The sequence below is a fragment of the Ranitomeya variabilis genome, chromosome 1 (assembly GCF_051348905.1).
Source record: "Ranitomeya variabilis isolate aRanVar5 chromosome 1, aRanVar5.hap1, whole genome shotgun sequence".
Lineage (NCBI taxonomy): Eukaryota > Metazoa > Chordata > Amphibia > Anura > Dendrobatidae > Ranitomeya > Ranitomeya variabilis.
This window is the reverse complement of record NC_135232.1, coordinates 332,719,148-332,733,645: the sequence shown is the minus strand read 5'-3', so window position 1 is coordinate 332,733,645 and position 14,498 is coordinate 332,719,148. Positions and strand designations below refer to the sequence as shown.

The 14,498-nt window shown below is 45.6% G+C and overlaps 1 protein-coding gene across 9 annotated transcripts in view; it reads right to left on the bottom strand.

Moving 5' to 3' along the window:
* Positions 1–14,498, bottom strand: part of ACIN1 (apoptotic chromatin condensation inducer 1) — a 151,384-nt gene that overhangs the window by 105,685 nt on the left and 31,201 nt on the right. For all 9 annotated transcript variants that reach the window (XR_013224159.1, XR_013224161.1, XR_013224162.1 and 6 more), the window contains exons 2-3: positions 14,202–14,267; positions 12,540–12,651 (exon numbers count right to left, since the gene is read on the bottom strand). Coding sequence is in view for 4 of the 9 variants with exons in the window: in XM_077298863.1 (XP_077154978.1) it covers positions 12,540–12,651; positions 14,202–14,267 (178 nt within the window). In the remaining 5 variants the exon portion in view is untranslated. The remainder of the gene's footprint in view (positions 1–12,539; positions 12,652–14,201; positions 14,268–14,498) is intronic.

Here is a 14,498-nt window from a genome sequence, read left to right as displayed (position 1 = left end):
GTGAGCGCGGCCGATCGGCTATGACGTACTATCCCGTCGGCGGTCATACGGGCCCACCCCACCTCGACGGGATAGTACGTCAAATGTCGGGAAGGGGTTAATGGGGACACTCAGTGAAAAATAAATAAATGACATTTGTGGGTTATTGCAATATTTATTTTTTTTTAAATCTGATTTCCTCAGTAACTGTGGTTGGTATATTAGAGAGTTAACCCCTTCGTAACATGGCCATTTTCCTTTTTTGTTCTTTCCTCTCCTTCCAAGAGACTAAACTTTTAATTTTCCTTCAATAGAAGTATGAGGGCTTTTTTTGGCGGGTCAAGTTGTACTTTTGAATGACACCATTCATTCTACCACATCATGTACTGGAGAAAAAAAATTCAAGTGCGTTGAAATAAAAAAAAAATAAAAAAAAATTAAAAAGAGTGCAATTTTCCAATTTTTTTTTTTCATTTACTATGTTCACTATACAGTAAAGTTGACCTGGCAATATGATTCTCCAGGTCAGTACGAATACGGAGATACCAAACATGTAGGACTTTGTTTGTTTTATTTAACTGATGAAAAAAAAAGAATTCTAAATTGCCATTTTACAAGACCCGTAACGCTTTCAATTTTCGTGATATGGGGCTGTGTAAGGGCGTGTTTATGTTTTTTTTCTCACTTTTTACATTATTTAATAGTCCTCATAGGGGACATGAAGCGGTGATCGCCTGATCGCTTGTGCTATACTTACACTGCTATGTATGGCAAAAATCACAATCTCCTATAAACACCAGTCATGGGCTGGCTTTCACAGGAGGCTCCTCATGACAGACATGGGAGTCTTCAGCTCTGCTCTACATGTAGCTGTCAGTGTAAGTTCACAGTAGGAGTTTTCTCAGTGTTTGTTTTTTTTCTTCCAAGAGATCAGGTTTTGCTGCAGAAAAAAAAAACAAAAATATGTTTACTTGGTTTTTCTTGGATTTTTTGAGGCGGTTTTGGCATGCTAGATTTGTCTCTTGTGCATGCTGATAAACTTTAGTCCTATTCTACACAATCAGGTTTTGGCACACAAAAAAAAGAGCAGCAAAACCGGATACCGGCGTTTTTTCACCACCCAGTCATTTCAAAGGGTGAAAAACGCTGAAAGAAGTGGCATGCTCCATTGTGCAAAAAAAAAAAAAACCACATACAAAGCACAAAATCCTGATGACAAAAAAAAACAAAAACACAAGCTGTGTGCAAGAGATTTCTGAAAGCTCAGAGTTTGCTGGTACTGTAACACGCAGCTGAAAATTTGCATTAAAAAAAACGCTGCAAAAAACTGCTAGTGTCAGACGGCACCAATCACACTAGTCACAGTGGATGGGGTAATCACGATGTCACTTCTGGCGCCGATTGATCAATAGCTATTGTTCTGCCAATCAGCATCGGGTGGTGTAAAATAATAAACGCTGCTCTTCAGGCCATCTTTTCCTCAGATTTGTTGTGCACAATGGTTGTGTAGCCCCTGTATAGCTCTCAGAGAAAGATGGCAAGCGCGATCCTGCTGCGTCTCCTTGTCTCCTGCCATCCTGTGCGAGTGAACTGTGATCACAGCAGCAGCAGTTCTCAGATGCCTGTTCCAGCTCCCCCACCCACCTACCCTCAATTGCAATTTTGTTGCACTTTTTTGGCACCTTTTACGGGCACACCCAGTTGTATTTTGCACCAACATTAGTGCTCAATTTTAGGAGTTTTTTTTCTTGTGCCACCAACATGTGCGCTTCCCGTGGCCGCAGCAAGTCTGCATCAAGGGACCTTTTTTTTCCTCTTTTGCTATAGGTACAGTAGCGAACTTTGCAGTGTTCATGACATCTGATTTTCTTGTAGAAAAAAATAGTATTAGTTAGTGCACAGTAGCTTTATAGTTAGAGAGTTAGCACATTAGGGGGGTGATGTCAGTTTTTCTTTTGCACAATAAAAACAGTTAGCGCCGAGTAGCTTCAGGCCATGTTCACACTTCGCGGTTTTTACCGCGGATCCGCGGCGATTTTGATGCTGCGGGTCCGCAGCAGTTTCCATAGCATTTACATTAACATGTAAACCCTATGGAAACCGCAAACCGCTGTGCACATGCTGCGGGAAAAACCGCGCAGAAACGCAGCGGTTTACAACCCGCAGCATGTCACTTCTTTGTGCAGAATTGCTGCGATTCTGCACCCATAGGAATGCATTGATCCGCTTACTTCCCGCATGGGGCTGTGCCCACGTTGCGGGAAGTAAGCGGATAATGTGCGGTTGCTACCCGGGGTGGAGGAGAGGAGACTCTCCTCCAGGCCCTGGGAAGCATAAATAGTGTAAAAAAAAGAATTAAAATAAAAAAATGATGCTATACTCACCTCTCAGCGCTGCACGCGGCCGTCCCCGGTCTCAGTTGCTGTGCGAACAGGACCTGCGGTGACGTCGCGGTCACATGACCGTGACGTCACGAAGGTCCTTCTCGGCACAGCAACTTTGGAACCGGAGCGCCGCGTGCAGCGCCGAGGAGATCGCGACGTCAGAGGGTGAGTATAACCAATTTTTAACATTACTATTGATGCTGCATATTGCTGCATATGCAGCATCAATAGTATAGGCGGAAACCCGCAGCGGAAACCGCGGAACAAACCGCGATAAATCTGCAGGGATAACCGCAGCAGGTTTGCCCTGCAGATTTATCAAATCCGCTGCGGGAGAACCCGCAGAGCACACCGCAAAGTGTGAACATGGCCTTATAGGTAGCGAATTAGTGTAGTGAATGTCACTAATTTTTTTTTTTTTTTTTATACAAAATGTTTCATTTTGGTTTCATTTAAATTTTTCCTTTTCCCCCTCTACTTCTTAGGTTGTGTGCACATGTTGCATTTTTGCCAAGTGGATTTGTTAACAAAACCTAAAGCAAAACCTGATGCCAGCAAAGTGAATGAGAAACCTGAAGTGTCATGCACACATTGCTTATTTTTGACTTGCAGATTTGGTGCAGAAAATAATCTGCATTACGTCAATTCTCTGTCAGCTTTTGCCCTGTGTTTCTCACCACTGACTTAACTCAAATCATTAAAAAAAAAATGCACCAAAAAACGTGCATTTTTGTAGCTGAGTTTTTCCTGCCAAGAGCTGCAGAAATAGAGATTTTTCTGTACTCACCGTAAAATCCTTTTCTCCGAGCCATTCATTGGGGGACACAGACCATGGGTGTATGCTGCTGCCACTAGGAGGCTGACACTAAGTGATACAAAGAAAGTTAGCTCCTCCCCTGCAGTATACACCCTCCTGCTGGCTCTCAGCTAACCAGTTCGGTGCAAAAGCAGTAGGAGATCAATAACAAATTAGCGTATAGCATGACATATTATATATGAGAGTATAGCATGTCAAATTATAAAACAAACACAAGCTAATAACAGGGTGGGAGCTGAGTCCCCCAAAGAATGGCTCGGAGAAAAGGATTTTACGGTGAGTACACAAAAATCCCTATTTCTCCTTCGCCTCATTGGGGGACACAGACCATGGGACATCCTAAAGCAGTCCCTGGGTGGGTACAACATCAGATCAGGCCCTGTGTAACCGCTACTTACAAGTGCGCCACCGCGGCCTGTAGAGTCCGCCTGCCCAGACTCACATCTGTGGAAGTGTGGGGATTATAGTGCTTCAAGAATGCATGCGGACTGGACGAATCCACAAGCTTGCAGGCGTGCTTTGCCGACGCCTGGTGCCTAGATCCCTCGATAGACAGGGAGATAGGCTGACATCTAACACAGAAGGACTCATGGATGGTGAAACGAATCCACCAGGCTAACATGGCCGATGAAACGGCTAAACCCTTCCTGTAACCATCAGGAAGCCTTATCATCAGGAAGCCCAAATAAAGTGTCCGACTTTGGAAGGACGCCCTCCTCGATACGTACCTGCTCAGAGCACTCACTTCGTTGAGATTATGGGAAACCCATTCCGTTTTGTAGACTGGAGCCGAAAGAAATGAGGGAAGAACGATGCCCTCATAACAGTGAGAAAACAATACCACCTTGGAAAGAAGGGACGGGAATGGCCTGAAGACAACCTTGCGTTGATGGTAATAAGGAAAAAAGTCTGAAAGAACAGAGCGGCAAGCTCTGAAGACTCATCAGGATGACAAGATCGCAGAGAAAAAAAGGGCGACCTTCTCTGATAGAAAGTCTGTCCGGATTAAAAGGAATCTACTGTAAGACTCCCAGGACCATTAAGGTCCCAAAGATCTAACGGTATGCGATAGGGAAGAACTACATGTGAAAACTCCCTGTTGCAAGAAGACGGAAAGATAATAGCTCCGCAAACAAAAAAACTGACGTGGTCAGTGCGGATCCCCGAGGATCACTGGGGCCCTTTCTGCTTCCGAAAGGCTTTCGGAAGTAGTGGAAGAGGGTTATGGAAACTGGTACCACGGAAGAACCAGAGCATGCACTGCGATGTCTCTTAGATCTGGAGGCCGATCCATGAACTCGAGTACATTGGCGTTCAGTCTGGACGCCATCCGATCTACAACTGGAGAGCTCCAGTGAAGGCAGATCTGATGGAAGACTTTCCGGTGAAGTTCCCACTCACTTGAGGGGAACCCTGACGGCTGAATATGTATGCCGGCCAGAGTTCTACTCCTGGGATATGTACTGCCGAGATCACAGAATGATAGATCTCGGCCCATCAGAGAATGTGAGGTAACTCGGCCCTGGCGCCTGACTGTGGGTACCTGCTAGATGATTGACGTATGGCACAGCCGTGGCATTATCCAATTGAATTTGGATGGGGTGACCCGCCAGAAGGCAGTGGACCTGCTGTAGGACTAGCCGTACCGTTCGAATCCCCAGAGCAATGATCGGGAGAAGAAGACTGGCATTGGTAGTCACCAATAACCATTGAACCGGGAGAAAGGCCCTGGATGAGGAAGGAGCTCAGAGACTACCCTCTGAAGCCTGTTTGACTTGCTGAAAATGAGGGAGAGGAAGGAAACTGCTTCTATTGTCGTCTACATTTTTCCTCAGAACCTTCCTAGCAAATCGAATGAAATGAGGGGATGAGTGATCAAGTGCGCGAGCTCCCTGTTGAAGGGCCGCGACCTTGTCTCGAGGGAGAATTACCATCCTTCTGGAAGTGTGCAGGATCATCCTCAAAAAGGATCTACTGGGCTGGAAATGAGGAAAACTTGTCTAAGTTTAGCTGCCAGCCCAGGTGAGAAGGTATCGCAAGTGATATAGACGACTTAGCGTAGTCCTGGAAGAGCGTCTAGAAAGTCAACCAAATAGGGCAGGACGACCATGCCTCTAGGGTGCAAGAGGAACATGACAGCCTTAATAACCTTTGCGAACACACTGGGTGTGGTAGCAAGGCCGAAAGGCAAGGTCGTAACTTGAAAATGCTGTTCGCGAATGGAAAAGTGAAGGAACTTTTGAAGAGGGGAAAAATAGGAACGTCAGGGTAAGCATCTTGAATGTCGATTGATGCCAGAAACTCCACCTTTTTCTGTTGAAGTAATGGCTGAGCGGAGGAACTCCATCCAAAAAAGGAGGACCTTGTCAAAGGTTGTTAGAAGCTTGAGGTCCAAGATCAGTCTTACTTTTCGGTCCCCTTTTTGGAACCAAGATCCCTTAGATCTAGACTGTCCTGGACAACCCTTCCACTGCTGGTTGGGTCTGTAGGAAACAAACGATCCTTTGTTAGACTCTCGCTCAGAAGATTTGATTGGTGAGCTGTACTGTCTTCGGGAAAAAGTTACTGGTGTGAATCAAAGTAGTAGTTAAGGTCTCCGACCAGGAGTCCATTGCTCTAGCAACCCATGCGGCGGCTAAGGAAGGGTAGAGCGCTGAACCTGAAGCCGCAAGACGAAACGAACCAGATTTGCTACCTGACAGTCCATGGTATTTTTAATTGATGATACATCGGGCAGGGATACTGGTAGGTATACCACAGGAGATAACACCCAGTTAATCTGCCAAGTGGCAGAATGCGCGGCTGCATCCGGCAGTTCGGGAAAAAGCAGTCTCTTGCCATTACCGCTGTCTTTTGACAGTGCAGAGTTAAAAATTAGGAACCCTCGGTCCACCATCCTCTTAACAGGGAAGTGGAGAGGGATCGTCCGCCTTCTTGCATCATCTGCTAAATAGTGGTGATGCACAGGGGTGTGCTCGGACACCAAAAAAGGGTGCCTCTATACATCCACAGAGTTCAGGTCCCTGGGTGGACAGGGCAGGTTGTCCCTCATCAATGTACAGAGATTGGTTGATGATATAAATAGGTGAATCCATCCTTTTCTGAAGCTCTGGCAAGTCGAGATCCAAGGCAATATCCGATCCATATTCCGAGCCTTGTTCTCAGCAAATCATTGGGGAGAGAGATCAGGAAATGAAAACTTCAGTTTTCTAGATGCCTGTACGTTTCTAGATGCCTGTACGTTTCTAGAATACTTATGGCCCCTGCTAGCCGACGGCTCCCATGTAGGAGAGGGACCATGTATAGCGGTCCTGCGAGCACTCCGAATCACAGAGGGTTCATGGAGGGATTCAACCTCTTGGTCAGAGAAACCATGGATTGCGGTCAGTGACGAAGTCCACTGAGGGAACTAGGTACCCTGAAATAAACTGGGATCAGCGGCGGAGGGCTCCTGAGCTCATTTAGGTGTGACCGGCTTCGGATTGATCATGTGCCTTTTAGACCAGGGCATACTGGTCATGTGCCTTTTAGACCAGGGCATACTGGTCATGTGATTTTAAGACCAGGGAATACTGGTCATGCGCCTTTAAGACCAGGGAATACTGGTCAAGTGCCTTTAAGACCAGGGAATACTGGTGAGGTACTTCCTTACCCGGGTACTGATGTTGCAGATTGGCGTTAGGCTTGGATGCAGAAGAGGATACATGGAGGCGACACTCCATGTGCTCGTCTGTTGATGGTGTGGGGAGATCAGTGCCCTTTAAAGGACCCGTCGCCCTTAAAAAAAAAAAAAAAAAAAATCAGACCAGGCATGGCATCCCACGTAGAGGCTTCTGTCCAGTGAATGGCTTATCTGCACTGAATGGCAAATGCTCTACGAGGGAGCTTAGTCTACTTATGAGGGACACTGCGTAGTGTAGAGCAGAACCGGAGTTGCCCCTTTAATGCAAAAAAATCGTCACCCTGTGTGAGCCGGCCGGGTGGACCAAGATGGCCACTGGGAGTTGCAGAGGTGGTAAAATCTCGCAGAGAGCGAGAAGCGCCAATTCGGGGGGCGGAGCCACAGACACTATGTGGGCGGAGTCTCGAGATGTCCATGAATAGGCCAAAGCCGGGCCTAAATTTCTGCAGTCGGCGGGAGCGATACCAGCGGTAGAATTGAGGGGCGTTGTAGTGGCCGAGAAAATTGAGCGCTCCCGTGCCAGGCGAGAAGTGCCAGAAAAGCGGGCAGAGCCGCCTTAGCACGCCATAGTGCGGGCGCGACTTCCGGGATGCGGCCTACACAATGGCCGAAGCCGGGGGGCTAAATTTTTGCAGCCGGCCGGAGCGTTGCCTCAGGGAGGTGGGCCACAGGGAAGCTGAGGCTGCCTGTCAGCATCTGAATATCCCACTGCAGAGGCCCATCGCTGACTGGATCCACTCACCATTGGTGCGCGTCCCGGCACTCCATGTGCTCGCCTGTTCAGGGTGCAGGGAGATCGGTGCCCTTGAAGGGACCCGTCGCCCCTAAGAATCAGCCCAGGCTTGGCATCCCAAGTCGCAGGAGAGGATACGGAGAGGCGACACTCTCGTGCTCGCCTGTTGATGGTTCGAGGAGATCGGAGCCTTGAAAGGATCAGTCGCCCCTTCGTTCGTTGTAAGAGGTAAAATTTAAAAAAAATTAAAAATAGAATAATAAAGAGCTTTGGGTCTGAATAGCAGACCCATCCGTGTGCCTCCTACGGACACTAAGCAAGAACTGGTTAGCTGAGAGCCAGCAGGAGGGTGTATACTGCAGGGGAGGAGCTAACTTTCTTTGTATCACTTAGTGTCTGCCTCCTAGTGGCAGCAGCATACACCCACGGTCTGTGTCCCCCAATGAGGCGAAGGAGAAATGGTGCTTTAGGGTATGTGCACACGTTGCGGATTCTCTGCGGATCCGCAGCGTATTTTGCAGTGCAGAAACGCTGCAGATCCGCAATTGATTTACAGTACAATGTAAATCAATGAGAAAAAAAATGCTGTGCACACTTTGCGGAAAATCCGCGGCAGAAACGCTGCGGTTTAAAAGAAGTAGCATGTCACTTCTTTTTTGTGAATCTGCAGCGTTTTTTGTACCCATTCCATTATAGAAAACCGCAAGGGTAAAAACCGCAGCAAATCCGCAAGAAAACCGCAGCAAAAACACGCTGCGGAACCGCACAAAAAAAAAAAGCAGGTGCGTTTTCTGGCAGGAGAGAGAATCCGCACCAGAAATTCCTAAGCCTAATCCGCAACGTGTGCACATAGCCTAAATGTTACTCAACATGTGAACATATCCTTATAGTAAACATAATATATAGTACCTTTTACACAAGCCCCACACAATACACATGTAAAAGCACCACTAAGGCTATGTGCACACCTTGCGGATTAGGCTTAGGAATTTCTGGTGCGGATTCTGCCTCTCCTGGCAGTAAACGCACCTGTGGTTTTTTGTGCGGTTCTGCAGCGGTTTTTTGTGCGTTTTTGCTGCGGTGTTCTTGCGGATTTGCTGCGTTTTTTTACCCCTGCGGTTTTCTATAATGGAATGGGTACAAAAACGCTGCAGATTCACAAAAAATATTATAAAAAATATTATAATAAAAACATCCCACAATGGAGAAAAATGCTCTTGATCTCTCACACATACTAGTAGTATAGTGTCAAGAAGGTAACCATATCAGAGATCAATTATAACAGTCTAGGACACTCCAAAAGCACATTAGACAAACCAGAGAACAACACACGGACTCTCAGTCCCATTTAGAGAAAGTAAAAAATACACGTTTTATTCATAGAACAATCAATTTACACAGTATGAAAACAATAAATAATCATAGATATAACAGACAGCAAGGGAACCTACGGAAAACACTGAAGTAATCACTGCAGTGACACCCCCATAACTCACTGATAGTATTCCATCCTAAAGTGCAATTAGTGCAAGTTTGAGGTAAAAGAGCCTAACGAACCAAGTGACTAGCAATCAGAATCCATCTAACCCACAGTGGGGTACCGCTTACCCAAACGGCATATGTTAGACTACACCCGGTTCAATAGCTCTTACCCATTCATCAGGAGCAAAGGTGTCACCGCCGCAGCCCCAACGCGCGTTTCGCGTCGGCTTCGTCAGGGGGCAGTCTGAGTGTGCACAGCATTTTTTTTTGTCATTGATTTACATTGTTCCGTAAAATCAATTGCGGATCTGCAGCGTTTCTGCACCTCAAAAAACGCTGCGGATCCGCAGAGAATCCGCAACATGTGCACATCCCCTTACACACACATCCCCATGGTTATAAGAATAAAATAAAAATGGCCCATTTGTCAAGAAGAAGCCATTTGGAAGAGGAGGCATTCGCTTTCCCTGCCTTCGACCCGGATTCAGCCAGTGAGGAAGATCCCACGTTCCTCATTTTTTCCTTCTCCTCCACATCTAATGAGGCGGGATCCCCAGCAAGGTGCCCTAGAACTGAGGAAAACCCTTCAGCAGTCGATTCCATATGGACTCTATCCCTCCTCCTCTGAAAATTATCAGTCTGCTATTCTGAATTTCACGGGCAGCTCAGGAATCCAATCTGAAGTTACAGGCGTCACAGAAATTGATTTTTTTTAAATTCTTTTTCAGAGAGGATATAATAACTCTGAAGGTGGCCCAGACAAATTTATATGCCCATTCATTTTCACCCAAAATCTCACATCATATGCCAGATGGACTCCCTGTAAATGCAGAAGAAATTATGACATTTGAGGGCACATATGCTGCATATGGGCACAGTGAAATAAGAGTTTTGTCAACACTAAAGTACTGATATACTATACAGCACTAGTGAGGAGTGCAAGTGCAATCCCTGCATGTTTTGTGGCTGCCTACATGTCACGCAAGCACCCGTGATACATGTGCACACCCGAGCACCTTAGGCAAGCTCGAGGAATGAGCACTTGCGTTCACCATAAAGTACACCGGTATTCCGCATAGCCATGACAATGATACAATTTGAAGGGATGCAAACATTTTAGCATTGCAGTGATAATGCGCAGTGTCCTCCCTGAGACTATCCCAACTTTGATCGTCTATATAAAATTCGGCCAGTGGTTGAACACTTCAGCAGAAAATTTGCTGAGGCGTGCACACCCCAGAGGGACATCGCTATTGATGAATCGCTCATTCACTTCAAAGGGAGGCTAAAATTCCGACAATACCTGCCCAGTAAGAGGTCCAGGTACGAAATAAGACTGTACAAACTGTGCGAGAGTACCTCGGGGAACACCCACAGATTTAGGGTCTACGAGGGGAAGGACACCAGGATTAATCCCCCCGAAAGGATCCCTGTCCTGGGGGTGAGTGGGAAAATTATGTGGGAATTGCTGCACCTACTGCTGGATAAAGGATATCACCTCTACATTGATAACTTTTACACCAGCGTCCCACTTTTCAAGACCCTCTCTCTCAGAGGTACAGTTGCATGTGGCACCGTGCAACGAAATCAGAGAGGCCGTCCTAAGGCTACTTTCACATTTCCGTCGGTAGTCGCCCGTCACAAAGCGTCAGCGCTACGTACCGACGGAAGTGTGTTCATTCACATTTCCGTCTGCAGTCCCGGGGAGGAAAGACAGAGAGAGACATTTCCTGCTGGGCATGCGCAGACGGAAAAACTGGATACAACGCGCAGAAAAACGTAGTTTTTTTTCCCAGACGATGGGCCGCCAAAATCCGACGCAACCAGTGCACGGCGGACAAAACGTGTGGCCACACGTCACGATCCGTCGGTAATACAAGTCTATGGGAAAAAAACTTATCCTGCGGGCAAATTTGCAGGATGCGTTTTTTCCCAAAACGACGCTTTGTGATGGATTCTAAACAACGTAAGTGTGAAAGTAGCCTAAGCTGAACCCAATGCAGCGACAACATGCTGGTGGTCAAGCATATGGACAAGAGGGATGTCCTCATCTTTACCATCATACACTGTTATGACCTACAAAAGATTGCACAAAAACCTCATTGTACAAAAAACGTATACATTTTATTTGAAACAATATTCCAACATTATAAAAACAGCATTGATGGAGATAGTACCAATATATAGGCACCACAGGCCAGAGGTATACTTATCACAACATTAGATCCCACCACCTATGTACATGTAATAGTTGTTAGGATAAAGAAATCTCTCCTGCCGCACGGCATGATACACTATATTGACCCAAAATTCATCATAACATTGTGGCGCGATAGACAGATACTTATACAAAATAACCCTTACCTATACCTCTGGTCTGATGGTGCCACGACCCCCTCATCATACACTGTGACAACAGCTCCCATGTCGCTGTCCGAGGTACCACAGCACAAGTCCCAAAGCCAGATTGTGTCTTGGATAATAATTAAGTTCATGGAGATGTGTGGATCTCTGAGATCAGGTCCTCAAACTACACAGTGCAATGAGAAAAGCTGAATTATGGTACAAAAAGTTGTCCATGTACATTGTACAGATGGCACTGTACAATGCTTTTCTGCTGTTTTGATCTGCAGAAATATGGGGACCTTCCTTCAGTTTCAGGAGGTAGTCATCAAGGCCCTAATGTTAGGCAGCAAGAACGGTGAGGGTCCCAGTACTTCTGAAACCGATAGTGCCCGTATCGTAGCAGGTCAACATTTTCCTGGCGAGGTTCCCCAAACTTCATCAGGAAGAACACAAAAAAGGTGCAGAGTATACTCCAAGAGGGGAGTCCGAAAAGACAATTTACCATTGTGAAACCTCACCTGAGAAACCTGGCCTATGCATTAAGGATTGTTTCAAAGTATACCACACATCCATAAATTAATAAAATTTGTTTTCACCCTGTTGACACAACACACTTTCATAGTCTAATGTACCCTGCACATCTTACATATAACACCACATTATAAATTCATACACCAGTAAAACCAAAAGCATTAAATCATTACTTTATGCCTCTAGATAATTCCTTGAAGGGTGTAGTTTCCAAAAATTGGGAAACTTGTGGGGTGTTTTCACGGTTTAGGCATATCAGGGGCTCTCCAAGCTCAACCTTGTGTCCAAAAGTAGTTTTCCCCCACATATGGGGTATCTGCATACTCAGGAGAAATTGCACAACAAATTTTCGGGTCCATTTTCTCATGCTGCCCTTGTGAAAATGAAAACTTTGGGGCCAAAACATTTTTGTTGGAAAAATGTGATTTTATATTTTCACGGCTCACCGTCATAAAAATCCGTGAAGCACCTAGGGGTGCTTTAATTCTGAAGAAAATATAGACACTATTGTGACCAGAAGACAGTACAATACTTTCATTCAGATCACTGGGGGGGGAGAAAAAAAAAAAATCAAATATAGCCTACCTTCTGCTTCTTGTGCCTCTCGTGCTTCTTTCTGTAGACGCTGCCGGAGCAGCTCCTGCTGTTTTTCCAGGTACTGCTTTATGAAACTGTTTTGTCCCATTTCTTCCCCCATCTGCAGGAAATAAATATTTAGATATATTGACCAACTGTGCAGTGGAAGTAATTGTGTGCTCTGTTGGACATCATTTTCAGGCGTGTGCACCTTATGGAAGCGGACACACAGACACTGTCTATCTGTGTGTCCGCCTCAAGTAGGCTTACATGCCAGAAAATGCTGCCCGGTCGCCTTGCTGAGTGAGCAACTACAGGGAGAAAATTAATTTATTTCCTCCCAGAAACAGCTAGCTTTCAGTAATGGGGGCGTGCATGGAGCAGCTTTAGTCACTGCTCAGTGTACTGTTAGTGGCGGCACGTGGATCAAGCTGCAGAGCATCTGTGCAGAGCGGTGACTAACTGCTCTATGCATCCCCCATGACTGAAAGCCGGCAGCTCCCGGGCAGAAATAAGAACATTCATTAAGGCATCCGGGCAACATTGTAATGCTATTTACCTGCAGATTAACCCTATTCATCTGCAGATTAAGCCTGTATCATTCGAAAAAATTGCATTTTCTGGGATTAAAATTCTCGCAGACTTTTCTTATTATCCCTGACAACCTCCTATGAAAGAACCTAGCCTAATTTGGCCCACAAAAAAAAAAGAAAAAAATATATATATCATCTATCCCCAAGATAGCCCCGACATTCCTCTAGGTGCCAAAGTCCCTGAGCCTGTCTCCTTGCCTTCTTGCTTCGCAGAGACGAGTACGAGACCACTATATCAGTAACTTATCAGTCTGTCAGAAGAGGAAGTATAGAGGCTGGCAGGGGACATTGGAACAACTACAACAGGAGCTTTGGGTTTCCATAGGGGATTATACTTTGTTTTCAGACCATGCTGGCCCGCTTTTAAATGTAGGAAAAGGGGTGGACAACCCGTTTAAGATCTACCAGCCCTTAGGTTAACTTGATCTCTCTGTATGGATGTCCATAAATTATTTTTCTGGATATCATAAAGGGAAGATTGCTGATTAAATCCCTCTTCTAGAAACCAAAATCGAAAGTGGATCTGGCATAGCTAGACAATTTATGCAATACATGGTCAGCCATTCATCTGAATGACCCAACAACAACAAAAAAAAAACCCAAACACACGTCTTTTAGGCTATGTGCACATGATGTGGATTTAGTGCGCATCCGCAGCGGATTTTTCGCGCAGAAACACTGCAGATCCGCACTGTGATTTACAGTACAATGTAAATCAATGTGGAAAAAAAAAAAAAAAAGCTGTGCAGATGGTGCGGAAAAATCCACGCGGAAACGCTGCGGATTTAAAAGAAGTGCATGTCACTTCTTTTGTGTGGATCTGCAGCGTTTCTGTACCCTTCCATTATAGAAATCCGCAGTGGTAAAAACCGCAGAAAATCCGCACAAAATCTGCATCAATTCCGCATAAAAAAAACGCACAAAATCCGCGGCAAATCTGCACCTGCGGATTCTGCCAGGAGATGCGGATTTTGTGCAGAAAATTTTGCACCCCATTCTGCAACGTGTGCACTTTGCCTTAGAGTCAAAGAGACACACTGACCCCATGTGGAAATGAACAATGTAGCAATACATATACCTGCGAGTTGGGCTGGAAACCGGTGTGAGGCGTAGAGTGTTTCTGCAGGTTTTCCAGCATTAAAGCCTAAAAGAACGAGAAAGAAAACATGTTAGAAAATGGCAGGCACTGACACAATATACATGGATGTATACATTTCCTCACACTTCCGGTCTAGCAACCAATCTTAGGAAATAATTCATGTCTCACATCATAATTTCCTGAGTTTCTCATGGATTAGTTGTTTAGTCCATGAGAAGACATTTATGGCACATATTGTACAGCTCTTATAGTCTAAGAGAGGTTGGAAATCACTGA